General features: G+C 48.5%; 2 protein-coding genes across 2 annotated transcripts; both read right to left on the bottom strand.

The window, feature by feature from the left end:
* Nucleotides 1–39: 39 nt before the first annotated feature.
* On the bottom strand, nucleotides 40–11,137 carry OSCP1 (organic solute carrier partner 1). Its single transcript, XM_056509272.1, has 10 exons — nucleotides 10,945–11,137; nucleotides 5,590–5,744; nucleotides 4,369–4,536; nucleotides 3,942–4,022; nucleotides 3,278–3,381; nucleotides 2,806–2,934; nucleotides 2,243–2,312; nucleotides 1,656–1,795; nucleotides 1,044–1,107; nucleotides 40–784 (listed from the first exon to the last, which is right to left on the bottom strand). The coding sequence occupies exons 1-10, from the start codon at nucleotides 11,054–11,056 to the stop codon at nucleotides 668–670; spliced, it is 1,140 nt and encodes a 379-aa protein (XP_056365247.1). The 5' UTR covers nucleotides 11,057–11,137; the 3' UTR covers nucleotides 40–667.
* A 1,287-nt stretch (nucleotides 11,138–12,424) lies between these two features.
* On the bottom strand, nucleotides 12,425–18,577 carry MRPS15 (mitochondrial ribosomal protein S15). The gene is made up of 8 exons (XM_056509273.1): nucleotides 18,441–18,577; nucleotides 17,650–17,712; nucleotides 16,960–17,035; nucleotides 16,206–16,254; nucleotides 15,610–15,694; nucleotides 14,685–14,743; nucleotides 13,340–13,531; nucleotides 12,425–12,623 (listed from the first exon to the last, which is right to left on the bottom strand). The coding sequence occupies exons 1-8, from the start codon at nucleotides 18,553–18,555 to the stop codon at nucleotides 12,483–12,485; spliced, it is 780 nt and encodes a 259-aa protein (XP_056365248.1). The 5' UTR covers nucleotides 18,556–18,577; the 3' UTR covers nucleotides 12,425–12,482.
* Nucleotides 18,578–18,582: the final 5 nt, after the last annotated feature.

Raw genomic sequence — 18,582 nt, 5'->3', positions numbered from 1 at the left:
TCCGGCTGTCCCATTGTCCCCGTGTCCCATGTTCCGCTGTCCGAGTATACCCGTGTCCCCAAGGCCACACCTTGACTGCTGTGTCCAGTTCTGTCCCCTCAGTTCAGGGAGGACGTTGAGACACTTGAGTGTGTCCAGAGGAGGCAACGAGGCTGGTGAGGGGCTGGGAACACAAACCCTGTGAGGAATGGCTGAGGGAGCTGGGGGTGTTCAGCCTGGAGAAAAGGAGACTCAGGGGTGACCTGATCACTCTCTGTAACTCCCTGAAAGGTGGCTGTGGTCAGGTGGGGTTGGTCTCTTTCTCCAGGCAGCACTGACAGAATGAGAGGACACAGCCTAAAGCTGCACCAGAGGAAATACAAGTTGGATATTAGGAAAAAGTTTTTCATGTAAAGAGTGATAAAGTACTGGAATTGTCTTCCCAGGGAGGTGGTGGAGTCGCCATCCCTGGATGTGTTTACAAAAAGTCTGGATGTGGCACTGGGTGCCATGGTCTAGTTGAGGTGTAAGGGCTGGCCTGGACTCTAGGATCTTGAAGGTCTCTTCCAGCCCGGTGATTCTGTGTGTGAATTCTGTGTATGTCCTGCTGTCCGTGTGTCCTGCTGTCCCCGTGTCCCGCTGTCCGTGTGTCCCGCTGTCCCCGTGTCCTGCTGTCCCCGTGTCCCGCTCAGAGCCCGTCCATCAGTGCCAGCAGGTCCTCGCCCTTCTCGGCGCTGCCCGGGCGCGGCTCCTCCACCTCCAGCTCGCCCAGGATCCGGGACAGCTCCGCCCTCCGGCCCGGCTCCTGCGGGACACAGAGCTCAGCCCCCACCCCGTGCCCCTTCTACACCCAAGTCAGCTAAAAACTTGCTCTGGTATTTGTCAGGGCTCAAGTTTTCTTAGTAAATATTCACCAATTCCACTGTCTTGGCAGAAAATTGGGTATTAATTACGAGCTTTAGTTGAAATGGAAAAAAATGTATTTTTAAATCCCTACTCTGAGTGAAACAGTCCTTAGCAAGGCAGGGATGGTGAGAACAAGTGATATGAAACATGTTACGTACCTGTGTGGCTTCAATGTTGATAACCTTGTAGGACAACTCCTCTGGTCTGGTCTGTGCAGCGTGTCTCCATTAAAAACATGAAAATAGTGGTTAATCCCATGAAGATGTATAAAGAAATAATAAAAACCAGACTTAATGAGGCTCCTGTAGGCACAAATGATGCTCAGAGGATGCTCACAGGGCCAGACTGGATGGGGCTTGAAGCAACCTGGTGTAGTGGAAGGTGTCCCTTCCCATGGCAGAGTAGAATTAGAGGAACCTTAAGGTCCCTTCCAACCCAAACCATTCTGGAATTCTATAAAATTTGGACAATGTCTCTGCTCCTGCTCAGGAAATTAATTTATTCACCTCAGCTTGGAGGCTTCTCTCTGTTCTAGATACTTATGCAAAATGTAGAAGAGCAGGAATATTTCTGTAGCTAAGATTAAAAGCAAACATCCTGCTAAAATGGTTTCTGTCTGTGGCACTGGAAGCAAGGCTGCATCACAGGAAACATCCTGGGGCAGGATAACAACATGCTGGTCTGATTCTAAAGCTGTCAAGAGCCAGCTTTGTTCTCCAGGGTTCCCCACAGGGCACCCCAACCCCAAGCCAAGAAGGACTCCAGCATACTCTTCCTCCTCATCACTTGTGAACAAATTCAGCCGAAATCCCGTCTCGCCACCAGCAGGTTTCTGGATGTCCAAACCTCCCAGCAGCCGGGCCAGAAAGTTCAGCTCTTCTTTAGCAAGAGGGTTAGGGGCTATGTTCTCCTGCAGGAAACAACAATTGGCCATTACCTGGGAGGTTGGGGCTGCAAGGAGCTTTGATATTCCATATATGCCCTTCATAGATTTCTGATATTCCATCCATGTCCTTCCCTGTTATTCCTGGGACAGATCGTGCAGATAACCAGTAATCACCAGCTTGAAACTGGAAATGGTTGCTCGAATTTATAGACTCAGCACAAGATACTTTTCCAGCTAAACTGGACAGATGAGAAATCTGTAAAGCCAACTTTCTGTTTTGTGAGGAGATTAAAATGGAAGCCAGAACATGTGGATTCTTTTGGAAAATGTGCACTTCCCCTGGCTTCAGAGGACTGGGGAGGACTGGATGAGGCTTTGAGAACAACTGAAAAGCTTCCCTGAACTTATCCAATATCTAGAGACTAAGAATTTGGCCAGTTTAAGCAGCGACAGGAACAGGACAACACTGACCTTTGCCTGGGATGCCAGGGTTTTGGATGATCCTGACATGTGTGTCTCCACTGGCCTGGTCACACTGTACCTAGAGGGAAAACACACAGGGAAGAACAGCTTGTTCTGGGATGAGGTACAGCAATTTTAGGATATTTTTCTGAAGACTGAACAATTGCAATGAGAAGTTACAGCTCAGTGTGGTGCAATATTGAGGCAATAAGGTGTGTGAGGGACAAAGCTGTGAGAAGGAACAGATCTCTTTGGATGGAAAATGTCCATAAAAAGAAACATGGAGAACAGAGAGGATTTCTTAACTATGGTTACATTAAACCATATTGCACATAAGATGCAGCACCATGTGAGAACACTCTTTCCTCAACTCCACTGTGGACATAAATCAAAATATTGCTGTTTTCTGCAGCTCTTTATACACTGTCCAAGGTGCAGGACAGCACCTTGTAACAAAGTCACCCTGATAATTAATAGCAAAGGAGGCCAAAACCACACCAGGCTGAAGATGTGTTTCTGAGCAATCCATCAGCATTTGGTTCAGGTTTCTACATAGAACAAAAATTACTTACATATTTGTTCCAAGTTTGAGGACTCTGTCTCCATAAAGCTCAAATGATCCTTCCCTTTGTGGAGTAACATAATTCCCAGCAGTGGTAAACTCAGCTCTTTTAACTTCCACTCCTTTGTGATTGAATATCCTTAAAAATGAGGCATTATTAAAACATTTAGCAGTTTCAGTCCTGATTTTAGTACCTAGCTCCTCTGCATTTTGCACAAGGGGAATAAAACTCTGTTTTGTACATTGCTAAATGTCTCTGTTATGGGATAAATTACTAATAGCTAAGTTACTGGGATAGAAAACTCCAAAAGCAGCTTAGCATTTCATTGATGGCTGAATTAGTTCCAAGTCCTGCCCTTTAAATGGGATTTACTGGAGGTTCAGCTATCCATGCAACAGGAATGGCAGTTTGTGCTGGATTCCTGAGCCCCCTGGCATGGAATGCTCCTCCCTGAGCAGCCTCACACACAGCACCAGCTCACCTGATGAGCCCTGGCACCTCTGTGCCCCATGGGACAGGCCCTGAGATTGGCAGCACGAAGTGACCATTCGAGTTTTGCACTTTATCCTTCAGGAAGAGGGAGACCTGCAAAAGGACATCACAAACATCACACCCTGGGGAAATCCCCCATGGGCCTCCCCATCCAAATTCCCAAATCTGAGCTTGAGCCTCTCTGCCTACACTGGGAAAGGTTTTCCAGAGCTCTTGATGTGTGTGCAGGATCTATTTACCAAGCCAGTGATGTGGAATTGTGGTCCAGAGGATGGGCACACTGATCTAGCATTAAAAAAATTACATAAAAAATGATGTCCTGTTCGTGCATGTGAGTGTGACCAATTTGTTTAGAGAACATCAAGACTTCATGCTCAAGTTTCCTATCAAGTTTCTTCTAAAAGGAAAAACAGATTTATCAATCAGTGAATCACACCAGTAGAGATTCCTTTTTCATAATATTGTAGAATTATTCAGTGTTATTGCAGTATATGTGCTCAATTTGTGAAATTTGAGTGCAACTACAAGCACATCAAGATGACTGAAAAGCACAAGCAGCAATCCCAAACCTGCAGTGTTTATAAGCAGATCCCTTTGTTTTCCAGCCCCAAACTCCCTGTCTTTCTCCCTGCCTAGTTGGATTGGGCTCTTACCCTGATGTGCATGTCCTGGAAGAAAATGAGAAGTGTTTGCCTGATGAGCTGGAATTCACCATCAGAGAGACAGTTGTAGGTCTGGAAAAGGAAAATCATCATGCAAGGGTTTACAGATGTGCCATGTCCCACCCAGGGAAAGAAGGAACAAGTACAGCTGAATATTCTGATCCACTTGCAGGGGCAGCAGAGATGCTCTAAGGGGGTTGCTGGCCATTATAAGTAATTATTGTCTGTGACTAAAAGGCTGATTTAATTTCTGCTGAAATCAGTGGAGACTTAAATCAGGCTGAATAAGCAATATATTGATTTAAACTGGGCCAGTAGAAAAATACCACCCTCTCCAAATAGTAATTCATCTCTGAGAGATAAAAACCCCATAAAATCAATCCCCAGTGTGTCCCACCCTTTTCCTGAGGATTCTCACTTCAATGAGCCGCCGGAAGGTCTCGTCCACCTGGTTCAGAATGCCAGGGGAGTCAGAGATGAAATCCTTGATGGCATCCAGGTGGTTGAATGTGACCAGCAGAATGTCCCTGGGCCGAGGGCACAGCAGCACTTGGTACTTGAAGGCCATGGTCATGAGGTCGTAGAGCTGCAAAGGAACAGGGGAGCATTGCTCCTGCCTCAGAGGAAACCTCCTGGGCATGGAGAGAGGGATTCAGCCAGGCCAGCACCTGCCTGTGGCACAAGGAAAAAACCAAAATCTCTGCAGTCCCATCCCCAGCCTTCCTGCTGGGCCTCCAATGTCACCAGTGCTCAATGAGGTCACACCTCCAGTGCTGGGTCCAGTTCTCAGCCTCTCAGTGCTAGAGAGACTTTGAGGGTCTGGAAGGTGTCCAGAGAAGGAGTTGGAGCACCTGAGGCAGAGGAGGGGGCTCAGACTGGAGGAAAAGAGGCTCAGGGGGACCTTCTGGCTCTGCACAACTCCCTGACAGGAGGGGACAGCCAGGGTAGGTCAGGCTCTGCTCCCATGGAACAGGGACAGGGACAGGCTGTGCCAGGGGAGGATCAGCTTGGACATCAAGAGGAATTTCTGCATGGAAATGTTGATTAAACATTGGAAGGGGCTGCCCAGGGAGGTGGTGAAGCCCTCATCCCTGGAGGTGTCCAAGGAATGACTGGACATGGCTCTCAGTGCTCTGGGTTGGTGACAAGGTGGGAATTGGGTACACACTGGTCTCTATGCTCTTGGAGAGCTTTTCCAATCTCTGATTCTATGAATTTCAGCAGCCCTGACACCTGGGTGGAGGGCTCTCTGCTAATCCTACCATTCCTATAATTTTTTCCTAAATTGGCTGTGGATACACTACAGGCAATAACTCTTAACACCTGCAGCTGCAAGAACGTGGGTGTCAGTACAGAAATACAGACATTTATCCACACCCATATACCACAGATGTGTATCTTTTTAATATATATGAAAACACCTGATAAACTTAAGGAATGCTTAGTGAACTTGTTCAAATCAAACATATCTGTTGAAGCAGAAATAATTCTGAAGCAGCTGATACCACCACGGATTTTCTCAGCCAAGAACCATTTTCACAAGGAAAGCTGTTTCAAAATGCTTCAAAATGGTAAAGCCAAGGGTTAATTATTGCATCAGAAAGTGATGAGGAGCAGCTGGGCAGCAGGACTGTGTTACCTTGTCCATGCTGGCCTGGTTCAGTCTCATGATGGAGGCGTGAGCCAGCCGGTCGTACACGGTGCGCAGAGCTTTCTTGGAGTACAGATCCTGGGGTTTGAACAGCTCCTCCATGAATTTTTTGTTGAACATGGTGGTGATGATGTCGTTCATAACTGCAAAAACAAAGAGGCTCTGTGGTTTGCTCCAGAACTGCCTCAGTTGAGGCAGCTGATGTCCCCCAGGGCACAAATGCCACCTGAGCTGAAGGCAGCAGTCCCTGTTTGCCAGTGGGAATAAGGTTGGCTTTGTTGCCCTGGTTTTACAGCTATGGCACTTTTCACTTCTAAATAATATTGCTCTGATGTGTTATTATCTAAAAAAGCTGCAGTTCTGCTTCCTAAGGAGAGTGTTTTGCACTGTGGTAAGCTTTGCAGATTGCAGCTGCCTGGCTGTGCCTGCTCCTTGACACCCTCTGACACCATCAGTCTATTTTTTAACTTCTCAACAGAAGCTCCTGCAGGGCTCTCTGTAATCTTTATTCCAAATGGATTAACACTGGCAGGTATTTAATAAAGCATTTATATCCCTGGGATCAGTATCAACCCATTCAGGGCTCTCACAGCTGAAACATCTGCAGGCCCTAGAATTTCAAATGCAGAATTCCAAACTTCCTTCCTTGTGGTTCATTTTTTTTAATGTGCAAATTTAGCCATGGAACTGTTTTATTACTGAGGAGTTCCTAGAGCTCAGGAGTGCTGAGTGTGAGGGCTGTGCTCTGGTTAGTGAGATTTTAATGCAAACAAGAAGGAAAACATTGTGCAGTGGTTCAAGCAGATGCAGCATCTGAGCTTTTGTGGTGGATTTTTATTATCTCCCTGATACACTCCTTAGAGTTATCATCAATAAACATTTATTCTTCTATCATAAAGGTAAATTAATGCATCAAGTCACAGATTACTGTACAAGCATGGGTTTTCCTAAGCAGATGACTGTTAGGAAGCTCATAATGCCAGACAATTCTTGTGGATTAGAAAAAATCAGAATAAATAATAAAAAAAAAAGGAAAAAAAGTAAACATGCAGATAGTGGTAGTGACTAGTGGTTTGAATTATTGCCCTAATGATTCCCTGGTCAGACACCTGGCTTTTCACACCTGTGCCACACCAACAGACAAAACAAAGGTAATTTCCCTGTCACTTCATCTCTTCCTAGAGGATAAATCCCTGGGGCCTGCTGGGAGCCTGGGCAGGCAGAGCTGTGTTCCCAAGGGCAGAGGAGAGAGAAGTGATTCCTCTCTAAACCTGCTGGTTACAGGTTCCTCATGCACTGGTCACACACAGCTCAGCAGCCCCTGTGCTGAACCTGACAGTCCTGGATTAAAAACCCCAAAACCACAGACAGATCTCAGCTCCTGAGCACTCTGGACTATGAATACACCTAATTACAAACAGGAAAAAAGTCCCTCCTTCTTTCCTTCCTTTCAAATAAACTGGCCATAAAACAATCCCTACTTGTAATCTCAGGCAGAAATCCCTTCTTTTTTGTGGAGAAAATAAAATATATTAGTACTAGTAGATATTAGTATCTAGTTAATTTTGCAGGGAATCAATTATGACAAAAATAAGAACTGCTTTATACTGCTATTAAGGAAAATATTTTTAAGCTGCTTGTGTGTGCTGCCCTGACAAAGACTTCTCCTGTGTTTGGAGTGTCACAAACAACCCAAACCACCATGAGACAGCTCCCAGTACACTGATTTTTCAATAGAATCAAAGGTCTGTGTGAACCACAGACATAAATTATCTTCTGAAATTAAAACCTCTTGTATGGGCTATAAAAAGAACTGAGAAAGACATAAAAAGAAAATCATGGTAAAGGGCAAATTGATAATAAATCTCTGACATGTTTGATAATGACACAGCAAAGGTCTCAGGGGGGCCCTGGAGTGGCCATGGCAGGTGACACAGGAGCACTGGCCCAGGGACATGGAACAAGCAACACAAAAAGCAACTGAGCAGAGAGAGATCATCAACTGGGATGAGAGGAGGGAAACCAGTACAGCCAGTGCAATGGACAGGACTGAAGCTGGGGGTGATGGCAGCTTTCACCTCCCCGTGCCAAGTCTGTGGTGACAAACAGCACGTGTCACTGGCACGGCTGGGATGCATGACATGAGACTGCAGCTATGCCTGGGTGATGCTGGTGCTTCCTGGAGGATGTTGGGGCAGCAGAAGGAGCATTCTGAGTTCTGGACAGTCACCCTGTGTGCCATAGGCTCGTGGTTCCTCAGGGAACCTCATCACACTCCATCAGTGACAGCCCCAGCTGGTGACTCCAGGACTCTCCTGAGATCCCCTGGAGCACTGAGCACAGCAAAGTGTTCTCTGTCACAGGACAAGTGATGGGTCAGCCTGGGACCTGGCCCTGAGCCAGCCCTGGCTCGCTGTGTCACAGCTCTGGCCAGCTCCTCATTGTTTGGGAGGGATGGAATCTGTTCCTGCACTGCTGAGTGAAAGGCTGGGAAAAGGGTGTGCTTGGAAACAGGATAGAATGGTAAGAAAAAAGGTGGGGCAAACTCCAGGACATCAGCATTTACCCTCAGTAAATACAAAAACCTACTAAAATGATGCTTATTTTGCAAAACATGATTCATAACCTTGATCCCTCTTTAAAAAGGGCTGCTCAAAAGAACCCTGCAAGTTCTGCTCATGCTCACTGAGCAAAAACCTGAGATCCAAGAGATTTATTTCCTCATTCCTTAGCACAGCCCTTGCTGCAGACTCCTGTTCCAGAGGGAAAGGTGTTCACACCTTGGCTACCCCCTGCAGTATCCAGGGACTCAATCCTACCCTAGGGATTACTCCAGTCAGGATGAACTTGGCTGAAGTGTGGGCACTTGCTCCTTTGGGATCACTCTGCTAGGTGTGACCACCAGCACAGGTGGGCAAAGCAGCTGGGATGGGAATGCCTTCAATCATCCCTGGAGTTCACCTGTCCAAACCCTGAGCAATGAATTAGATAAAACCTTAGAACAATGGAATATACCAAATATTCCTGCATTTAAGCAGAAAAACAACCTGCACAATGCTCACACAATTACATGCTTGCATGAAAACAGTGGTAAAGAAACACAAATACCATTTTTGCAGGCAAAACCAGCAGGATAAAAAGTCTTGATCCATTTATAGTATTGGTTAAATTAAAAGCTGATTTTTGAGGCCATATGATTTTAAGATATGATCTGGTTTTTCACTGATTTACAGTCAAAAGGGCATTTAAGGCCCAGGTGAGTGTTACTGTTCATTTGTGACACTGCCTGAAGGCTGCAGGAACAGCCTCAGGTGTTCAGGCACGATGAGCCCCAGGTGTGCACGTGGGGTTGGACTGGTGCATGCAGCCAGCAGTTACTGTACCTCGTTTCCTGTCCACATCTGTCCATTCATCTACACGAAGCATATAAAACAAAACAGCAGTTCAAGATGTAAGAACAAGAGTTGCAAGGAGAAGAAAAGAAATAATAAGAAATAAACTGAAAAGAAAAAGCTAACTAATGGATTTTTGTCACTTCTCATCAGCATTCATCACTGAATGAGAAGCTCACCCTCCCCTTGGATAAAATCCTGCTGCTTCAGTGCATATCAAATTTTATCCTTTGCATGAGCTTGGGTAGTTTTCAGCTGTATTTTGCACTTACAAGTAACCAACATTTGAGTGAACAGCTTTAAGCATCAACAAACATCTCAGTGAGGATGAACCACATCTCAGTTAAGTTAACACAGTTTTTTAGAAGAAAAAAAATCCAAACTGGACAAACTGAAACAGTCCAATTCTCCAGCTGAGATACTCCACCAAGATTTAATTTAGCTACAATCCTAAACTTGTCCCTGTATGAACAGCAGTAAATTTCTGTCAGATCATTCCCTCATCAAGACACACATGAATAATTAAACAATACAATAATTACACAGTCAACCCTTTGTTGTTTAGCACTTCATAAAGGACAGGCAGAAGGGATAACAATACCAAGCTCATATCAAGTTGATTTTTTATTTAAACATCACAGAACTTCCTGAGGCACATTCCCCATCCCCTGACAGAAAGGTGCAAAGCTTTCATTTGAAGTGGTAAATACAGAGGTGCTTGGCTGTGAGCTGGAGTTTCAAGCCCCAGGTGAAGGCATGAGGCTCTGTTTGTACACGGATTTTGGCCAAATGAGATTGTATAAAAGCCAGACAAGGGTTTCAAGAGCCATACTGGTATTTGAATTTCACACAACTGCATCTGCTGTGCCTGCAAAAGATTTACAAATTTATTCCTGGAAACTCCTTCCCATTGCAAAGCAACCTGGTCTGCCCCAAACAGGCCAGAACTGGGCTGACATAACCAAATCCTGAGTTGTTTTGATTCCAAAAGTGCATTTCTGAAGCTTTAGCCCCCAAACCGAGCACAGAAACACCAACTCCACTTTCCCCTTGTGTGTGAGACTCTCCCAAACCAATCTCAGCACCACCTTTGGGCTGTTCTTATCACAGGAACTCAGCGAGCTGATCAACCCAACGGGCTGTGTGCTTCCCAGTGGGGCCCACACAACCCTGAGGGTTGATAATTCCTGTGGTAATTACTGCGATGGAGCCCTGAAATCGGGCCAGCAGTGATGCCATCAGTTCACAGCATCCTCTGGTGACAGCACAGCGTGTCCCTGTGTGCCCCGATGCGACATCTGACAGGAGAGGACACAGCCTTAAGCTGCGCCAAGGGAAGTTTAAATTAGAAAAATTGGGAAGTTTAAATAAGGTGTTAGAAAAAAAAATTGTTCGCTGAAAAAGTGATTGGGCAATGAAATCGTCTGCCCAGGTAAGGGGTGGAATCACCATCCCTGGACGTGTTTAAAAAAGGACTGGGCGTGGCACAGCGCCGTGGTTTAGCGGATGAGGCGGTGTTAGGTCACAGGCTGGGCTCGGGGATCCTAAAGGTCTTTTCCAGCCGGGTTCACTCTGTGATTCTGTGGGAACCGGCAAGGCCGGGGGAGCAGCCGAGCCGCTATCGGGGGCAGAGCCCTGCCCGGGGACACGGGCAGTGCCACCAGCCCCACACGGGCGGTGTCACCATCCCCACACCGGCACTGCCACCACACCGGCAGTGCCACCACACCGGCAGTGCCACCAGCCCGACACGGGCAGTGCCACCACACCGGCACTGCCACCACACCGACAGTGTCACCACACCGGCAGTGCCACCACACCGGCAGTGCCACCAGCCCCACACCGGCAGTGCCACCACACCGGCACTGCCGCCAGCCCCACACCGGCAGCGGTTCCCGGGCGCTCCGCTGGCACCGGAGAGAGCCGTGCCCGGCCCCCGCCCGCCGCTCACCTTTGCGCGCCTTCTCTCCGGGGATGCTCTGGGCGCGCAGCCGCTGGTCCAGGATGTAGAGCATCTCCCCGCCCAGGTTCAGGAACAGCAGCGGCAGCGTCCGCGCCGACATGGCCCCGGCACGGTCCCGCTCCCCGGTACAGCCCTGTTCCCCGGCACGGCCCCGCTCCCGGCACGGCCCCGCTCCCGCTCCCCGCGCCGCCGCCGCCGTTGCCGGGCACCCGCGGGGCCAATCGGAGCGCGCCGTCTTGGCCGGTCGGGCCGCGCGTGCGCATCGCCCCCGAGCCGGGTGCGCGCATCATCCCGCTCTGAGTGCGCGCATCGCCCCCCGGCCGGGTGCGCGCATCGTCCCGCTCTGAGTGCGCGCATCGCCCCCGGGCCGGGTGCGCGCATCGTCCCGATCCCCGCCCGCATCATCTGGTCTGAGTGCGCGCATCGTGCCAGTCTGTGGAGGGCAATAAGCCCTCAGCACAGAACACCCTGCGCTGAGGCGGAGCGAGGCCTGAGGGCCAAAAGGATCTAAAACACTCCTCAGAGATATACCTCCCAAACGAGGCCCCTTTACAGGTGATAGAGAAGAAAGCTACCCCTCACCGTGCTCTGTTTCTTTATGTTAACAGCCTGTACCCTGTTGGTCTCTTTCCCTTGTTTAGGTTCTGGGCCTTCAGACCATTCACCCTGTTGCTCTACCCTGTCCCTGCCTTCCCCATATAATCCCGTTTCTCCCCAGTTTGCGGGAGCTCTTGTTCCTGGCACCCTTCACAGAGTGTTCTGCTATAGTAAAGGCTTTGCTCTCTGTGGAATGCTATATGAGGTTCCTGTTCTTTACCCCTGCATTGCCTGAAGAGTGACTTCACAGGAGAGCTAGAAATTACTAGAGCTGAAATCAGCTCTGAGCTGCTAAGGGATGTGCCTGTGCCCCTTGAGACATCCCTGCTGGACACGTCTCCAGGAAGGTCACAGCACCCTGGGAAGAACAGCATGGCACCCCCAGACTGCAGCACCAATCTATGTGTGCAGCATCTCAGCCTGAGTGTGCCATCATCCCTGTCTGTGTGTGGAGCATCCTGATCCATGTGCATCTCATCCCACCCCGTGCCATGGGCAGCAACACCTTCCACTGTCCCACATTGCTCCAAGCCCCAGTGTCCAACCTGCCCTTGAACACTTTCAGGGATCCAGGGGCAGCCACAGCTTTTCTGGGAAACCTGTGTCAGGATCATAATGTCCAGTCTAAATGTCTTAAGTTTCAGTTTATAAATATCTAAGAAAATGTGACAGAGCAAACCTCTGGACTGCCTGTGCTGACAGGACATAGACAGCCCTGGAGCTGTTCCCACTGACAGATCTGGTGAAGCCCCCAGGTCCTCTCACAAACAGACTTGCCCAGCACACAGCTTGAAATTAAACTTCTAAACCACTTAAACCACCCACTGCCCTTCCCAGGTGCTCAGAACGTTACAGACAAGAGCAAAGAGGCTTGAGGTCTTTGGGCAGGTGTTTATTGTCAGCCTGTCTGTGCCAGCCTGGCTGTGCCACTACACAGGTGTCCCCTCCTGTGCCTGCTTCTCCTGTGCCTGCTTCTCCTGCTGTTCCCGTGCAGCCCTTGCTCTTGCCTGCCACTCTCGCCTCTGCTTCAGTCTCTCAGCTGCTTTGAGCTTCTGCTTCTCCTCGAACACCTGTGGAAGCAGAAGGGAGAAAGTTGCCTTCAGAGCTGCTCCCCAGGCTGTCTGCTGCAGGCAGAGCAGTTCCAGCAGGAACCAGATCAAATCCTCCCTCTATACCTTCCTTGCTCCAGGGAACCTCTGAGATTATTCTGTTACAGCCACCCAGTCAATCACTGAATTATTCAGTTTGGAAAAGACTCCTGAGACCACAGACTCCAACTGTGACTGATCTCCACCTTGTCAACCAGACCAGAGCATTGAGTGCCATGTCTAGTCATTCCTTGGACACCTTTGGTCTAGTGCTTTGGTTATAATTTAATTGGACTGAAATTTAGCATTTACAAACCTAAGGCACACCCAGTTTCTGGTTCTGCTCAGTTATACCAAAATCTACTGCACGCAGCAGTTAAACTCTCATATTCTGAGCAAATCAAGGCAGACAGCGGGTGCACCCACATTTCTGTTCCAAACTGCCATCAAATTACCTCACTTACTGGATCCCATACCAGGATTTGAGAAAAAAGCTGGTTTTAATAACTTAGTTTTGAGCAAACCAGTGTCCCACCCCATGTGTCAATACCTGTGACATAAATATCCCCCATGGAGCTCTTGGCTGAGCTCAGACAATTCTACAGACAGGATCAAACTCAAAGCCTGGCTTAAGAGGACTGAGCTATCAGCCATTTGTAACTTTTACAGAGGGATTTTCCCTGTGCAATGCTCCATACCTTGATGCACAAAGCCTTCTTGACCAGCCAGCGCTTGGTGACGCGGCGGCTGTAGGGCTGTGGGGGGCTGTACTGGATGCCCAGCTCCTTGCAGGTGTTCTCAAACGTGCTGTAGTTGACCCGGCGCAGGTAGCCCAGCATCTTCCTCCGCCGGTCCAGACCCATCAGCAGCAGCCTCCGGTTCTTTTTGTCCTGCAAAGCACCCAACGTTCACCCCACTGCAGGCAGAGCGTCCTGCCACTCCCATCAATCACTGAGAATTGACCAGATTTTGGCTGAAAGGGAACGATCAGCTTAAGGACAGAGTCTTAGAAAACTCCTGTTGGCAGATGCTGTGAGTACATCAGGTCAGCACAAGCTGATCCAAGCAGATATAATTTACTTTGCACTGGAATTGCTTTCTCCCTTCCATGCACCTTCACCTTCCCTGAAGACTGTTTTCATTTTATGTACAGTTTCAGGTTGTGCCAAAGCTGCAGGGAAGGTCTTCTGATTAAAACCTGCTTCTCTTGGAGCCTCAGAATAACACAAGCATTTACCTTTTTTTTTTTTTTTTTGCCAGAAATGAAATATGAAAATAATCTGTGACTTGGCTCTGTCTAGCTGTTCTTTGGAAGGGCTCAAGCATAGCAATCCCTCACAGGAGACATCTCCCTGTCCTATACAAGTGATTTGTGTAAAGAATAGGCTTCAGCCAAGGAATTCCAAAAGGTCCAACTTCTCTGCAACACTTGGTACAGCTTCTGGCTTGTCATAAAAAGCTCAGTTCTGTTCTCTTGTACCCTTCACGTTTTCATGAGTAACAATTATGCACTTCTTTCAAATTTAGTTATCAATCCACTTCCCACCTTTTGGCTTGCATAAAGAATCTTTGATATCTGTTTTATGAACATAAATTCAGTCAAGATGTCTCAAATATGGGCTTGAACCTAGGTAGCTGCAGGCAGGGGAGTGGGACATTCAAACGGTGCTGTCCACCAAACATTGCCATGAGAAGAGTAAGCACAGACTTTGCTCTTTATTACTGCAGCTGCATTCATTAATTAGTGAAAACTAAGTGGTGAAGCCACAACTGCAGTGAGGAGAAATGGAGCTCAACTCTGCCCAAAGGAATCTGCTCAGCTGTTTTCTCCACTACAGTAACAAACCAGAACACAGAGCAGAGTCGGAGAGAATCCAGCTGTGCCTGAGCCAGCAGCTCCCCACACTGGCACCAGGGAACAGCTGTAACTATTTTATAAACCTCCTTAGAAAAGCCATAATCCCCAGGATTAAAATCCTTTTGTTATAAACTGAGAAAACCACCTCAGCAGCTGCTGTGTGTGGGCTCAGATCCCTGAGTTACCTTGGGATGCTTCTGGAGGTGCTCCTCGAGCGTGCGTATCCTGGCAGTCAAAATAGCAACTGGAAAGGACAGAGAGAGCAGCTGTGTGAGAGCAGCAGCTTTCCCAGGTGACCCAGGATCATCTGCCTTGTCTCAAGCTGCCAGCTGAGCACTGCTGCCCCTGCAGGTACCCACAGCAGCACGGCAGGGACTGACCATGGCAAAACACTGCCCACAGCCCTGCACGGGGCACAACACACAACCTGCAGAGCTGTGACTGTTGTAAGGCTGCTGAATTAGAGGGTAAGATTTTAGCAACACATCATATAAATTTGTTCCCTTGCACTCATCCAATTCCCAGTGGTTTCACATTTATTTCACCTCACGGGATTTAAGCTTTGGGGGAGCAGACAGCAATAAAGATTTGTTTGTTTTTTTGTTTTTTTTCCAAGGGCAGCAGAAAGGTCTTTGGGGTTTTGGGCTCTGGAGGGAGGGCATCCTGAGGAACTGAATGGCTTCACTGATGACAAAGGAGTTGACAGTGTTGGTCAGTGCAACATGACCTTCGTCCCTGCACTGTCTCCACTGTGCTTCAGCCACAGCTCTCTGATGCAGAGAAAAATTTGGGTTCTGTGACTGATTTGGCTCATTTTGGGAAAAGTTGCAGCTCAGTGCTTCATGCCACAGAAGCACTCCAAGCAGAATCATGCACACACTGCCTTTGGAGGGTAGATGTGGAGCAGGAATTTGGAAGCACCCCAGCAGCCTTTGCAACACTTCCAGACCTGCAGCAGTCCTGCAGGGCATCCTGCAGACTACCTGCCCCTCAGCAGCTCTCCTGGAGGAGATTTATTGAATTATCCAGCCAACTGGAAGTGCTGGGGTGGGAACAGCTGAAGCAGAGATGTTTCATCTGCCAACAATACCCTTTCCTTTTTTAACTTGCCTTGCACCTCAAAGGAGCCATTGTCATTGGGAGACCTCCTGACCTTCTCCACCAGCTGCTGTGTCTTTACCTTCATCTTCTCCTTCTGTGGGTCACAGAAAAGAGGTTGTCACTGTCTCAGAACAGAGGTCAGAGACACTCAGCTCTCCTCCCAAACACCCAGATAAAGGCTTTGCAATTCAGATCTTTAGTCAGTGCTCTTACATCTTTTTCAGCTGAAGTGGCAAGCATAGAGGAATGGCATAGAGATCTCTGTGCCACTTTCCTACCTGTTTGTTTTCTGGGCATATGGAAAGTAAAAATAACTTGAAGGACATCTGCTGTCCAGTGCAATGGTTTCTAGAACAGAGGGGGTCAGCTACAAGCAGCAACAGAACAGCTCATTGCCCTGTCACCCCTGAATACTTCCTTCTCTCATTTTAATATGCAATTGTTACCACTTCAGTGTGATAAATTTTAAGAACTCTATTTCATCACCCTAATATTTTCAGTCACTTAAAAATACAGTAAGTGAAAGATATTTAACAATGTAGACAAGTCTCACATTAAGGTGTTCATTAAATCTGTTTTTTTCAAGCAAGCAGAATGACACTGACCTGACTTGCCATTTCCAGGGACAGCAGTCGTTTCACTACATCATCCACACTGCAAGGAGATGGCAAATTAGCTTATAAACAAACTAGAAACTAAAGTCTATTTAACAATAGCAATGAACTCAGGTTCTCAGAACATACTCTCTTTTCTCAGCTTTAATTTACTCTACAAATTTACAAGGACTCCCCTCCCAAACCTGGCAGCCATATACTGCTGCTCTTAAGCAAAATCATGGCTTGGATTACAGGAGTATTGAGTAGTTTGCTGCAAAAGTCTTTAATTTTAAGACTGGCTCCTTCAGAGAGCAGTGAAAGTCACAGTCAGGCCACTGGGGGCCCTCCCTGCACTACACACGAGGAGCTCTGCATCAGAGCACAGCAGTGCCTGGAGCCCAAATTCAGCAGCAGCTGAACTCATGTTGAGTTGTTTAAGGACACTCTCCATCCCTGAGTTGAAGACACAGAGGCACAGATTATTTGCAAGATGAGTGTTCCTAGTATTTCAAAATTATTTCGTTGTTTTTTTCTTATGGACTTCAAAGCCCACAAAGGACTTGGGCAACCAGCACTTCATCTCACATGGAGAAAACAATCAAGCCCTGACCACTGTAAATTTGCTTTCAAACTGACTTTGCAATTTTTGTGCCCACAGAGCATTAATAATTAATTAGTGAGCAGGTGACAGCTTCCACATTTATGGCTATATGTAAGATACAAACCCCTGGAGAGAGCAGCCATTCCCTCTCCCTGTTCATACCTGTTCATTATTGGGAGCTTGGCATAATCCTTCTTCAGCATGGTGGGAGGAAGGTCATCCAGATGGCTGGGGATGTCTACAAAGAGATAAATATTTGAGGAAGAGCAGGACAAAGTCAGAGCTCTGACCTTGCAAACCAGACCAGAGGAAATGTTCTGAAGGAAACTGGCTGTGTGCTCCAAACAAGAACTGAACAGATCCAGCCAAAAGGGCATGAGCTGAGTGTAAAAATAGGTTCAGTCTCTTCCCTTCAGCACTCTGGATTTAAAATATGGTGTACATGTGCTTACAACAATCCATCGAGCTCACAGATCACAGAACACCAAAACAGTTTGTGCTGGAAGGGACCTTAAAGCCCATCTGATTCCACTCCCTGCCATGGGCAGGGGCACTTTCCACTATCCCAGGTTTCTCCAAACCCCATCCAACATGGTCTTGGACACTTCCAGGGATCCAGGGGCAGCCACAGCTTCTCTGGGCAACCTGTGCCAGGGCCTCACCATTCTCTCCGATCTTCTGTCTCCCAGATCTACTGGCAATTGTTCATTTTCCCACATTCAGGAGGAAAGGAATCTCCTGAGTAACTCCTGAGCTTGCAAGGAACTATTTCTGGATTGATTTCTGTGCCATGAGGGTACAGCTCTGAGCATGTCAAAAGAAAAACATTTGGTCCTGTGGATCCTGACGTACCTTTCTTCTTCTTTGTTACAGCTTTGGCATAGCCCCTGGCTGCCTGGAGCACAGGACTGCAGGCTGGGGGGAGAAACAGAAAGATATCAGACTTGTGTACACATCAAATAGTGCTTGGTCTGTATGGGGTCAGAGCACTGAGGTGACCAGTGACCAGGCAGGTCTTTAATCCCAGGGTGTGAGATAGCTCAGTGTGCCTCTCACATGGTGCTAAAACCAAGCTGTGCTGCTTGAGAGTGAGCAAATGCTGAGACTGGAGCAGCAGGACAGACTGCACAGACTGAGCAGTGTGAGGAAATGGGGCCATTCAGAGGGTTTAAACTGCTGAATGAACTGCTGAATGAACTCAATCTCGTCAGCGATGTGGAGAGGCTGCTCTGGGCCGCCCAGGGTCAGAGCTCAGGGACAGTGACACCTGGGGACGAGCAGTGTCAGACACAGCTCGGTACACACACGAATATTCAGCATCAGCCGGGACTCCGTCCTTCAAGACCTTTCAAGACCAAACTCTCCAGCTGCTCTTTCAGGCCCGTGCTGCTGCAATCGGGGTCTGTTTCTGGCCATTCGCCCGCGCCCGGCTCGGCCACCCCCGCTCGCCCCCGTACCCCCGAATTCACCCGGCCCCGTCTCCTTCCAGGTGACACAGACCATGAGGCCGGTGTGTGGCCCCCTGAGCGCCCCCAGACCGCCCCTCTCCCCGCACCCTCAGCTCCACCCGGCCCCTCCCCAGTTCCTCCTCTTCCCTTTCTACCTTCCTCCCTAGCGGCCTCCCGATCCCCCGTGCCCCTCACCGGGCTCTGCCCTGCCCAGCACGGCGGCCCCGGCGCGGGCCGGCCCGGCCAGGCCGCGGCCCAGCAGCGCCAACATGGCCCGGGCTCCCCGACACGCCGCCATGGGCGCCGCCATCTTGCGCAGGCGCGGAGCGAGTGCCGG

Source organism: Oenanthe melanoleuca, chromosome 23 (assembly GCF_029582105.1).
Source record: "Oenanthe melanoleuca isolate GR-GAL-2019-014 chromosome 23, OMel1.0, whole genome shotgun sequence".
NCBI lineage: Eukaryota > Metazoa > Chordata > Aves > Passeriformes > Muscicapidae > Oenanthe > Oenanthe melanoleuca.
This window is presented reverse-complemented; position numbering and strand designations above follow the sequence as displayed.